Source organism: Manacus vitellinus, unplaced genomic scaffold (genome assembly GCF_001715985.3).
Source record: "Manacus vitellinus isolate BGI_N305 unplaced genomic scaffold, ASM171598v3 scaffold_14_pilon, whole genome shotgun sequence".
Lineage (NCBI taxonomy): Eukaryota > Metazoa > Chordata > Aves > Passeriformes > Pipridae > Manacus > Manacus vitellinus.
The window spans coordinates 5,840,979-5,853,340 of NW_021939063.1; the positions used below are offsets into that span (position 1 = coordinate 5,840,979).

General features: G+C 41.9%; 1 protein-coding gene across 6 annotated transcripts in view; it reads right to left on the bottom strand.

Annotated features, from left to right (window-relative positions):
* Positions 1–5,704: 5,704 nt before the first annotated feature.
* The window catches only part of LOC103759339 (monocarboxylate transporter 2), a 38,129-nt gene continuing 31,471 nt past the window's right edge, over positions 5,705–12,362 (bottom strand). For all 6 annotated transcript variants that reach the window (XM_018068388.2, XM_018068387.2, XM_018068386.2 and 3 more), the window contains 2 exons: positions 10,228–11,082; positions 5,705–7,454 (listed from right to left, as the gene is read on the bottom strand). In XM_018068388.2, the coding sequence (XP_017923877.2) occupies positions 7,165–7,454; positions 10,228–11,082 (1,145 nt within the window). In that variant the 3' untranslated portion in view covers positions 5,705–7,164. The remainder of the gene's footprint in view (positions 7,455–10,227; positions 11,083–12,362) is intronic.

The window sequence follows — 12,362 nt, forward strand, 5'->3', positions numbered from 1 at the left end:
ATTGAAATGACACTGAAGTAAGAGCCACGACCTGGTGCAGTTCACATCCTGGCTGCACCTCCAGCTGTCCGGCAGCTTTGTACCCCCCTGCAAAGTCTTTTTGAACCCACACTCACCTTTCTGCTCACGTTATGCAAAACAGGAGCAAAGGCTGCTGCTCTCAGCAGTGCTCACAAACTGCGTGTGCCGAGGGGAAAGCCCTGCTCAGCTCCTGTGCTCATTTCTCACAGGTAATGGCTCCTGCTAAATCAGCCCCAAACGGTTCTCCAAACAGTGCTTAACTGCTTACATGCTTAGAAGTAAACCACATTTTAGCTGCCCTTAACGCGTTTCCATCTCTATTCTTGTGCATTAAGATCAATTTCATGAACTTTCGTGGGTAAGGTGATTGCCATCGGCAGGAAGGATGTAGTAAATTAATTATAGATGTATGTTAAATTACTTTCATTACCACTCTCAGTTCTGGGAGGGAGCTGTGTGAGCAGGATGACTGATGAAACAGTGTTTTTTACATATTCCCCCGGTAGTGGATATTTTTATTTGTCTGCCAGTGTTGTTTCTCAGCTCAAAGAAGCTGGAATTAGACATTTCAGAAAATGGAGGCTCAGTCTAAAATTAACCTCCAAACATTACCAGACAACTGTGGCTAAGACAGACTTGCTGGAACACAGACTGTCTGCTCAGGGTCTTTTACTGGAAGCCTCAGTGATATACAAAGGTGAACTGAGGGAGGATTCATCCTCTAAACATCAGACACACCCAAATCCGAGGGACTCACTTGCATTTTGGGGTGTTGTTATGCACGCTGACAAAGATGTAACAGCCAAGACAGAAGGCAACATGAGCGGAAAGTTATTTTCCATATTCACCTTAAAACAACCTTGGTGCATGATATTTTCTAGGGATTAATGACCAGGCCAGTTTAATGGCTCTCTGCTGAACTTCAGGCTATCAACTTTTCACAGCCTATCATTAATCCCTGGAAAATATCTGGGTTCGTGGTAGATACGAGTGAAAAATACACAGTGCGAAGGTAAGTGTATTAATATATATACTGGTATCGGTGAAGGTAATTGTTTAATCATGGACTGGCCCTAAGTGCTAACTTCAGATGCACTTCAGAATACAAGTAAATGAGGTACAGCTTAATTACACTGTAATTACAAAGTGGCTTCACTGCACTTCTATTTATATGGTGTGCAATTGCTATCTGCTCTGGCTGAAAGCTGAAATCATTATATTATTATCCCTCATGTTTCATACTGGAATGTGCTACACAATACTGTATTTTGAAGGATATTTGTAACAGGTAAGCCAGAGTTCAAATACTTAGTGAGTAAATTAATTCAATATATTTCTAGGCACTGCAGCTGTGATCATTTGGGGTTTCTTTAATCAAAAAAGAGTATGGCAATGGTTGGCTAACAAAAACAAAAAGAAACAAAAGATAAACCCAAATGGTCAGGCTGTTTTCCAAAATGTTGAGTTTAGTCAGAAGGGCACCAGTCTTCTGGATATTTGGGATTTTCTAAGCCAATCCCCTAATGGAGGTCCCCAAATGGAAGCTTATCTTTAGAGAGGTGATTCCTCCTCATAGATCTCTGTTTAAATACAATATCACAATAATGATAGTGATGCCATGTTTGCACTCCTTGCAGAAGAAGTCCCACCCTTTGAGCAGCAGCAAGGTTTTGCTTCTGGTCTTAATGAATCAGCACAGTTGTCTTTATAAACTTCTCGGGTGAGGACTCACTCATCCATATGGTCCATACCAATCCAATAGGACTGTTGTCCAACAGACTTTTGATCAGCTTTCTGGACAACACAGCATCTCATGAAGGGGTACACATTAAAAAAAAAAAAGAAAAGAGTCCAAAGAAATAAGAAATGTGGATTACCATACATCATGTCCTAGGTCCTGAGCTGTGAACAGACTTAATTACATGGGTTGTCCTGCCTGGAAGAGTGGAAAGGAGAGCCCAGCCATGCAGAACAAGCTGTGCTGCCTCCTCAGTCCCTGACTGTGGTCTGAGGTAGGGGGTCAGTGCTGAAAGGAGCTTCCTTCTCACTTCTCATTGTGACTGGCACCTGGCTGGGACCCACCCAGCACCATCAAAGATACTCAAGGATCCCTCTGGGCACCAGATTTGAGTGATTCACAGTCTTTTAACACATCAATCCTGACAGCTCTGGGGAGTGCAGCCCCCAAATCCAAGCCTTTAGCAGGTGGATTTTCCTTTCAATCTGTTGGAGCAAGGTTGGGATGTGTATATCTGCATGTGTGCACAAGGTAGGGCTATCTCAGATGTCTGAAGCACATCAGAGAGATTTTCTTACCCATGCTGCCTTTGCAGCAGCAGGGCTGCAGAGGTTTCCATCAGACTTGTAGAAGTGCCAAAAGAAACCCCATAGTCTGCTGGGAGAATAATTAGGCTTGGCAGGTTTGCTCCACAAGCACTTCTTAAACATAGTATTAGTGGGTGATAGGTAGAGTCTGTGTTTTTTTCACTTAATAATGCATGGAACCTCCTAGATATTCTAAGGATCCCTCTCTGGAGTTGTGCTTTATGATCAGATGGCATAACTAATGGCTGGGACTGATTACATACTGATTAAAAACTACTTAAGAATTTCATCTGTCCAGGAGAGGAATGCCAGGCTCTGCAGCATGAGGAAAGTGCTTGTTCCTGTTTCATTTCAACTGTACCCATTAATCTGAGGGACTCTGCTTTGCACATCAAAGGGGGTCCAGGATACATCAGGAATCCTGATGTGTCCAAGGTTAGTCAGAATTAGATCTTGAAGCTGATGTCTTTGGTGAATGGATATCTTTTCCTCCTCGGAAGCCAATGGATTTGACCAGGAGAGCATAGAAGCTCATAATTGTTTGGTGCTTATTCCAAACAGCAGTGTTCCCAACAGAAGGCGGGAATTTCTTCATGTGGCACATTTTGGTGGGATACCCTTGCACCGAGCAGACAAGTCTAAAAAATTCTGGAGAGCCAATGGGAAGCCCGTGTTTCTCTGGTTTTCTCTTCCCACAGATTTAACCTGGTGTCAAAAATGACAAATTCACGGGCTAGGGAGTTGGACCATGGGCTGGACAATTCAGAGATGGTGATGGTGTGATGATGGGCAGTACGAGCTAAGCTGTTTGCATCATTAGGACTGTCAGATACTTGGTCAGAAGTAGATCCATACTTTGGCTCCTCTGGACACAGCAATACCTCAGTGAGTGCCAGAGCAGACAGCAGGTCAAGTCTGTGTTTCTGAGCTGCACTTCCACTGTGGGAAGCTTTGCTGACAGCTATGAATGTCACTCATCAAAACACCCTCACATGGTTCTGATAAGTCTAAATAACACTATTTTACAGACAATGTCATCGTTGCTGTAGAGGGCACGAAAGTCGTATTTTAAGTTCATTCCAGATGTAATGAATGCACCTGTATTGCCTATTAGGTGTTTTCTGAACACAGTCAAATAAATTTGGCATCAGCTGCCATGGGAACTGTCCTGAATAATCTCTTGTGTCATCTAAAACAATTACATATTTCAAACATATAAGTTGGCACTTCATTTCTTTGCTTGCTTGCTTGCTTTTATTTTAACACAGTTACTACCAAGTTGCCTCTACTCATTCGTAGCTCCAGACTTCTCAAGTCTCCTCATGTGTTTTGCACTTTCTGAACACGGTTCATTCTCGTTATTTAGAGGAGGATGAGGCTGTGTGCAGCAAAGCAGCATCTGGAGCAAGGTGTGATGACAGAAAATGTCCCTTTCAAGTAGTGTGACACTCCCCCATGTGGCACAGTCACTGCTCTACCATTCTGTTAAAACAGGAGGTGGGAAGGTGTACAAATTTTGCCACGTCCAAGTGTTGAAACATCTGAATTCCACCTCCATGCCTTTAAATTTGGAAAGTTAAATATAGGGAGGGTAAAAGTGAGGGGAACTATAAAAAAGAAATGAATACATGGGATAAATCTAAATTCAATCCATGATCTCCCCATCAAACAACACTTGTGCCTCACCAGCAGAACACGGCGAGAGCTGGGAGTGCTGTGTGGTCTCCTGCTCTGTTGGCTTCCTTTGTGGTTGTTGGGAATGATGGTTCAGCATTCAAATCAGGCTCTTGACAAAGTTCAAGCAACCCTGGAAACAATGGGCAATTACTTCTAATAAGGTCACAAGCTAATGAAATACAAGAAAAAAAAAAAGTCTCATAATTGTACACCAAAGAAAGTGTTTGCAATCATCCTTGCATGTCTGACATCCCAAATATCCCCCATGTGCCTAGTACATATTTATGGTACAACACTTGCACTTCTTGACTTGCCTACACAGGTGCTTTCCAGGCTTAAGTAAATATGAATATTGTGTTCAATTTGCCACACAAATCGCTAAATTAGATGCACAGGCAGTTTCTACTCTGTCACAAGAGCTTTTTGTAATGGATATTTCATATTGCACCAGTCATTTTTAATAATTGAAAATGTTCTTAGGAAAGTTTGAGAGTTTTCCAAGAATGGATTACAGCTTGAGCCTGCAAGGTGCTAAATTCACAGGATTTGAGTCAGCAGAGCATTTCTAGGGCTGCTCACAGATTTTTAAGTACAGTTACTTGGCATTGCTTTGCTGCAGTCACTAGTGAGATGTCGTGATCAGAGGCTTGAGTGTGGGGTGGGAGCAGGAGGAAGGGAACAGGGAAGAGTCAGGCCACCCACCACCAAAAACCAGCTGTAATCACCAAAATTGTCTTAAAATTATTAAGGCTTCCTACATGACAAAAGTAGTGCCCCAATCTTAAACAGAGTATATGCTTTTATGACAGGAGGGTGAGTAGGTTAAATGAAGTAGCTGCTTCACGTTAGAAGAATTCTGAAGCCTTAAAGATCCACTTATCCAACGTAGCGGGTTTTGCCCTCAGGGACAGTTTAACAACAGCATCTCTTTTTCCAGAGGATTTTCATACCTAGCTGAACAGAACACCTTTTATTAAAAATTTTATCTGTATTAACAAAGTTTTATAACCTCAAAAGCTTGCTTTGGGTTTTTGCTAGGCAAGGAGCCTCACACCAGCTCCCACTGTAAGGACAGCTGGGAATCTGGGTCATTGTTCTTAGGATTAATTGATATGACCTGGTGGAAAGGTATGAAAATATTCTTGCCAGGTCATTCTCCACTCTTTTCAGACTCATGGGCCCCTACAACTGGAGGTGAGAGTCAGGCTGGCCCAGATCACTGAGGATGTCAAAGGAACCCTGTGGCAAGGAGCTCCCCGTGGTGGTCCTGGAGTAAGAGGCTATGACCAAGAGTGGTACGACCATGTACAGGGAGCCAGGACTAGAAATCCTCTGAGGATAAACTCCTTACTGAATCTAAAGGCAGCATTACACACGTGGGCAAATGTAAATCCGTTTAATTTTTAAAAATAGTTTTATTAAGTATATGAAAGCTTCCAGAAGGCATATTGGAAAATGTTCACCTCTTTCAATGCCTTTTTTACTGAAATATGACAGGTAGATTTGACAGAAATAAAGGGTATTAAAAACACAGCACCAAAGGCCTGAATATATCATATAGACTTTGGGGTTTTTTCAGAGAAAATACAAGATATAACATAAGGATAAAATTTAAGTCCTACTGAAGACAACAGCCAAACACCACTATTCTTCAGCGAAATAAAAGATTTCACAGAAGAGGTTTTGTACAAGAGGATGTATTTCAAGAGTACAGTGTATTTATGAAAGTATTTTTGCATGGCTTTCTTCACAGTGTGTACACAAGTGATAATTAAATAGAGCTTTTCAGTGACGAAGTCATGAAAAAAGTACTATCTGATCACATATGGGCACCACTGAAGTAAATTAAAAGGAGAGCTAGCCTTTGGACTGGTGTTGACTTCAGATTTGAGTGACCTGCCTGAAAAGTCCTATTTTTAATCTAGTCACTTGGAGTTAAATCCACAAAAATCTGATGCACTCAACCCATGCTCAGCACCCATGGCTCCTGGGCAACAGCTGCTTAGTATAAAACACATCAGTCAGAGTCCTGATCTTCCCACCTCAAAATTATCACCACAGGATGACAGTCTCCTGCGTGGCCTCAGCTCCACCTCTGCATCACTGACCTGGGGAAATTTATTTAATTCCACAGGATGGCATGAGGCCAGCAGGTATTGCAGTGCAAGCACCAGGGAGGTGCCTATCCCGGCCCAAACAAGGGGGAGGCAGCTGTGTTTGTATTCCCTCCAGGGATGGATGCATCCCTCCAGGATGGATGCAACTTAACCAGGTTAAAAAAACATGGCACAAGGTCACAGCTCTGAGACAGTGTTTAAAATCACTAATCCTGAGTAGCATGAGGCACACAGTGAGCAGACTGCACTGCAGAGAAGGCTGTGGTTTAATGCACAACTATCCATGGTATTCCCTATTTTCTAGCACAGGATACCTGTGCTCAGCAGGGCTTTTAGGCATCCAACTCAGGGCAGTGGATCCCCATTTCAGCTCTGGCATGTCTAAGCTTTATTCACTGATGCAATGATGCCCATAGCTCCTCTGTGCTCCAGTCTTTCATTTGTACAATTAATTAATAGTAGCAGCACTTATTGCCTCACCAGGGTGTTGTAAAGAAAAAGCATGCTAAAAATGGTAAGGCACTCAGAAATTGGATAATAAGGACTTTGTAGCCTCCCAGGGTAAATTTCAATTTGCACTGTTTGAAAGCAGATCAAAGTTTAAGCCCTTTAAAACTAAATTTCTGCCCCACACAGACAAAGCACTTGAAGAAGGACTCCTGTAGTATGGCCTTGTCCTGGACTCCTGCATAACATCACCTTTCTGGTCTTTTCCCTGAGTGCAGCTGTAGTACACGGAATAACAGCAGGGTGTCAGTTATACCCCAACTCAGCCCCTCTGGGAAATGGAAAACATCTAAAGGAAAATAATATTGCAGGACCTTTGGTATGCAAATGGATACTGCACAGTGTCCCAGCACTTTATGAGAATCAAGACTTGATTCTGTTCTAGTTTTCTCCTACAACAACAATGAAGACAATGCACATGGCAAAGAGCAAAATTTAAAAACCTATTGTGATTTCACAGCAGGTGCTCACTTAAGAAACCCAGAAGTCATTTCTTGTTCAGCCTATGAGAACAGGTTTAAACTTCATTTGTGCCATTTATTTCCTTCTTTACTCCTTGTTCCTCTCTCAAGGGTTCTAGCTCAGGTCCAACCTGTGTGGTGTCTTTGTTCCAGTTATTTCTGCCTTCATTTTCTGTCCTTACAGATTTAGGATCCTCTTCTTTTGTCTTTTTTTCCTTCTCCTCCTTGGCAAGCATACAGTAATTATAATAATTCATGATGAACAGGAAGGTTCCTGCCAGGACCATCACAGCTCCACATTTAATGAACATATATTTATAGTCCCCAAAGGTATCAATAAGAGTTCCTGTAAAATATATATCAAAAAAAAAAAATAAAAAAAGAAAAAGAAACTTAGAGATGAAGGCAAGATTATTTTGTTTTCAGACCCTAAATATAAAGGAACACCCCTGTGGCTGTAGAATAGGACAAGACATTTTCTGGACTTCTGATCTCTTCCACAGACATCCTGAACCTGCAAATGCTTCAAACATGTTCCACTATACAGCCTGTGGGTAGTTGACATTTGTACAGGTAATGCTACCCATAATTTGCATAGTTAAGTAGAGGAGGACAGAACCTACACTGTAAAGAGTGGACTTTTCCAGCACACCTATTTTTATCCTAGTTTATGGAGAAAGCATTCCTCTGATCTCAGAGCCTGCAGGCAGCCTTTCCACTGACTCCAATGATCAGCTACAAGGATGTCCATTTGACTTGGCAGTTCTCAGGCTGCCAATAAAACTGGCAGCTTTTGAGAAGACCTTCCTGAGGAGGCACCTGCCCACTGGGTCTCGTCTCAGACTCCTGACAAAGACCCTCAGATTTATTCCACCACAGGTTGTTCACCAGCATTAGAGGGGACTCAGCTTTTGGTTACAGCTGCCCTTTCTGCATTTATACTCATGATCTGAAGATGAAAGGGCACTGAGTGGAACTGGGAAACATTAGTTCCAGGGAAAGCAAAGATGATGCTGTCAATGTCAGATAATTTCAATGCCAAGACAAATGTGACAGGTTCCTCTCAAAGGTTAATGCCTCTGCTACGGAGCTGCAGAGTAATTGAAGGGAGATGGCTTAATTGAAATGTCACTGTTCTCCATTATGTCAAAATGTAATGCAAATCTTATTGGGATTACGATCCTGAGCATTAATTCCCATTTACTGGCGCAACACGGACCATTCTTAACATCCCAAATCCTAATTAAAGTAAGACCCACTCCTAACCTGGCCTTGATAGTACAGATAGTCCTGCTTGAAACTGCCCATCATCCATTAGCTCTCTGACTTTTTGGAATATGTTCTCCTCCTTAAAAAGAGGGACCTTTAATTACTTCCCGATTGACCCCTAATGTTGAAAAGCTGATGATTATTTATCCCACTGCATTACACTAACAAGGGATTTTATGGTCACCAAATAGATTTCTTGATCACAAAAAATAATAATTTTTCACTGGTTTTGGTCAATGGTTTTTCCTGGATCACCCCTGGCTGCCTTGGTACACCATTTTCAATGCACTGTGTTGTAAATGCACAATTCATGTTACTGGTGAAACATCAACCAAGTGTTAATTGCAACAATTTTTCCTTTTCTGCTCATCAGGATGACCTAGAGGTCTCCTAAATACATTTCAATGAGAGTTTTAATGAGTAGAGTATTGGAAAATTCAACAGTAGGATAGTCTTGCCTCTTTTCCTTTGAGAATAAGATAAAGTCATAAAACACACTGGGAACAATTTACTTAGTTCATTAAAGCAGAACCCTGTAGTAGGTTATTAAAATGCCAAAGAACCAATAAATTTGCTGCTTATTAAAATGGTGGGAAAAACCCTACAAAACTAATATTACTGATTATTACCTAGAACTGTTTTAGCCTCATTAGGAGTCTCTGGTCATTAACTTAATCTTCCACACAGAAAATGATATAATTCAGAAAATAGTCATTTTAAAATTGTATTTTCTTTTGTTTGTCATTAATTAAATAATGAATCTCTAAGACAGCAAGAGGATACAGCTGCTTCTGTCACACTGTATGAGCTACATGGTAATATGAAGAATTAAATGGCTCTGCAAGATGTGTCATATGGAGTATTAGCCAGATTTCAGTGTTGAATCCAGGAAATGGGTTTAAACTGCCTACTTTCTGTGCACCTTATACATCTAAATAAAGACAGCACACACAACCTAATTAAACATTTTTGCATGCTTAAAGGTGACCAGTTTCCAAACCAGTTATTCAACATTGCATGCAGGTGAAATGCAAATTGCAGGACAGGGCAAATAGGTAGGACGGTATCTATACACTGAGAGAATGTCACCTATAAAGTCATTTAATTCATGTTCAACTCAAATTTGATAGTACCTGAGCCAAATGCCAGATTCAAATACGGTGTCTTTCAGATATGGTGTGTTTTTTGTGGAAAGAGCACATGTTATAGAGGGAATATTAAGGATATTAAATCACAGGAGATCACTGCTCCCACTTACCTTTTTATGACTGTAAGTCCTCTTAAAGGTTCAATATTGTCCACATGGACCTCTGAGGGTCTCTTTCTTCTGATATTTCAAACCATCCAAAATAAATTTTTTAATTATTTTTGGAACAGCCTTAAATCTATCAGCTGCACTAAGATAACTCAATTTTGTAAGTGAAGTGCTCAGAGCCTTAGAGACAAAGAGAAAGGCTTAAGTTTGACTCAATGAAAGGATTTCGTACAACCAGTGTGTTTTAAATTGTGGTGGACTCCATCCTTTTGCAACAGGAGCAATCTCCAGGAGGAACTATCTGAAGTGCAACATTCCTGGTGTGGTAGGAAGTCCTGCTCTGCAAGTTCAGTTCAAGTGTTTGAAGGGATCAGGGATTAAAAGATCACTCTCCAAAACTGACTTCAGCTGGAAGACTACACAGAAAGGAGGAAGGAAATGCTGGAGGAGATATCAAGGACCTCCTTCCCTGTCCAGTTACTAGTGGCTGGGAAGCAGAGAAAACACATTTAGAATAATTTCCTACAAACTGTGCTTGCAAGAGGCTAAATATAAGCCACAAGCCAGCGGAAGCAGAGGAGGAAAATGCACTCACCTCCAATGGGTGGTCCCAGCAGGATGGTGCAGCACTCCGCGATCGTGACCAGGCCGACGGCGCTTGTGAACCGGGCAGCTCCCACCAGGTCCATCAGTGTTTCAAAGAGCATGGCACAGACCATGCCAAAGGCCAGGCCGAAAAAGCTGGAGTAGACCACGAGCCCCGTGTAGCTGGAAGCCAGAGGGCACAGGAGGTGACAAGCGCCGTTGAAAGCAATGGCAAAGCTGAAGAAGTACTGAATGCGTGGCCTCACCCATTTGCTGTTTGCAATGATGCCGGTGGTGGGTCGAGCAACCATATCCACGATGGCAAGGATTGAGAGGAGGAAAGCAGCTGAATATTCATCAATGCCAGTGTGCTTTGCATAGGGTGCCAGAAAAACAATGGGGGCAAAGAAACCCAGGAACATGAGCACGTTTCCGATCAGGTAAATCAAGAACCCTCTGTGTTTAAAGAGGGAAAAATCGAGGTACTGATTGATTTTTTCACAACAGTCCTTTCCTCCTTCTTCTATTTTATTCTCCATGGGGACATTTTTGGGACTACTCATTTCCATGGCATCTTCAGTGATCTTTCCTGTCAGAGCATCCTGGGTTTTGGCTGGTGCCGTGGCTGCCCCAATGGGTCTGAAGAGAGCTCCTGCCACACAGCAGTTTAATAAAATTGCCCCAAGAATTAAAAAGCTGCCCCTCCAGCCAAAATTTTCAAAAAGGAATTGGTTAAGAGGTGCCAGGGTGCAAAGCATCACAGGGCTCCCTGCCATAGCAAGGCCATTTGCAATGGGTCTCCTCTTCAGAAAGTATTTCCCTATGATTATCACTGATGGTTGGAGGTTGAGAGCAAGGCCAAGTCCTGGAAAACAGTTAAGATTAAAAAAAAAGAAAATTTAAGACCCATTTCACTTCAGGTCATTGTTTAAGGAAATTCATGGACAGTGGGACCACTGGTGGCTCTTCAGCATGATAATCAACATGCAAACTCTGCTCAAGGCGTCCCTGAGCTTCTAGCTGCCAAATTTGGGTAACCGAACCCCAGGAAGACCCTCTCAGTCAGACTGTCCCCCTGCTTTTGAACTGCGAATCTCTTGGGTGGCAAAACTGGGACAAAGAGTTTGCTTCAGGAAAAACTGAAACTGTTCCTTCAATGAATGCTGATGGGTTCTGTCTGGGCACAGTAGCCTTGCTGGGGGAGAGCATGGATTTATTTTTAAAAAATGACAACTCCCAGTTTGAGGAAGGTTCTTCTGGCTTGGACAGTGCCAGCCACCAAAGCACATCCTTCTGGGACTGGCTCTCCCTTCCATGGGCCACAGGCACCCAACACTGCTGCCAGGCAGAGAGTCCTGCACAGAAAATAACATCACCCCTCTCAGCCATGACTAATTTGGTGGTGTGAGCAATGCAGGTGTAATGCAAGAGATTAAGAGGTTTGAAAGTACACAGCAAAAGAGCTACTGAGGATGCTAATTACACAGGACCCTAGAGTGTTTCTTTTAATTAAAATTTATTTTTATTGCACTTAGGTATATAAATGCTATTATAAATCTGCATTGCTAATTCAGTTAGAGAGCTTCTCTTGCACAGGCAGAGATACCAAATGCTGGGACAGTCTTAATTTTCTGTGGTACTGTTTGAGAGCACTACCATACAGAATAAGAGAAACATGGAATCATTCAGGTTGGAAAAAAAGTTCAAGACCATTGAGTCCAACCTTTGACCAATCATCACCTTATCAACTAGATCAGAGCACTAAGTGCCATGTCCGGTTTTTTACTGAACACTCCCAAGGATGGTGAATCCACCACCTCCCTGGGCAGCCCCTTCCAATGCTTAATCACCCTTTCACTGAAAAAATGCTTCCTGATGCCCAACATCAATAATCAATAATCGAACACCAATAATATTTCCAAAAATTTCTGTGATGTGCAGTATTTTCTTAAAAAATTAATTCTTCATAATCTCCATCAAAATTACATTTAAAAATCATATTTTCCACTCTATCATCCAGGAAACAATGAGCCACATTAGACCAAAGCAGAAATATAATCCTTGGAGTGATTATATCAGAGAACATGAATCCTGAAAATAGGGTCATGAGGATTTTTTCTTGTTCATTAGTCTATATAATTAGTT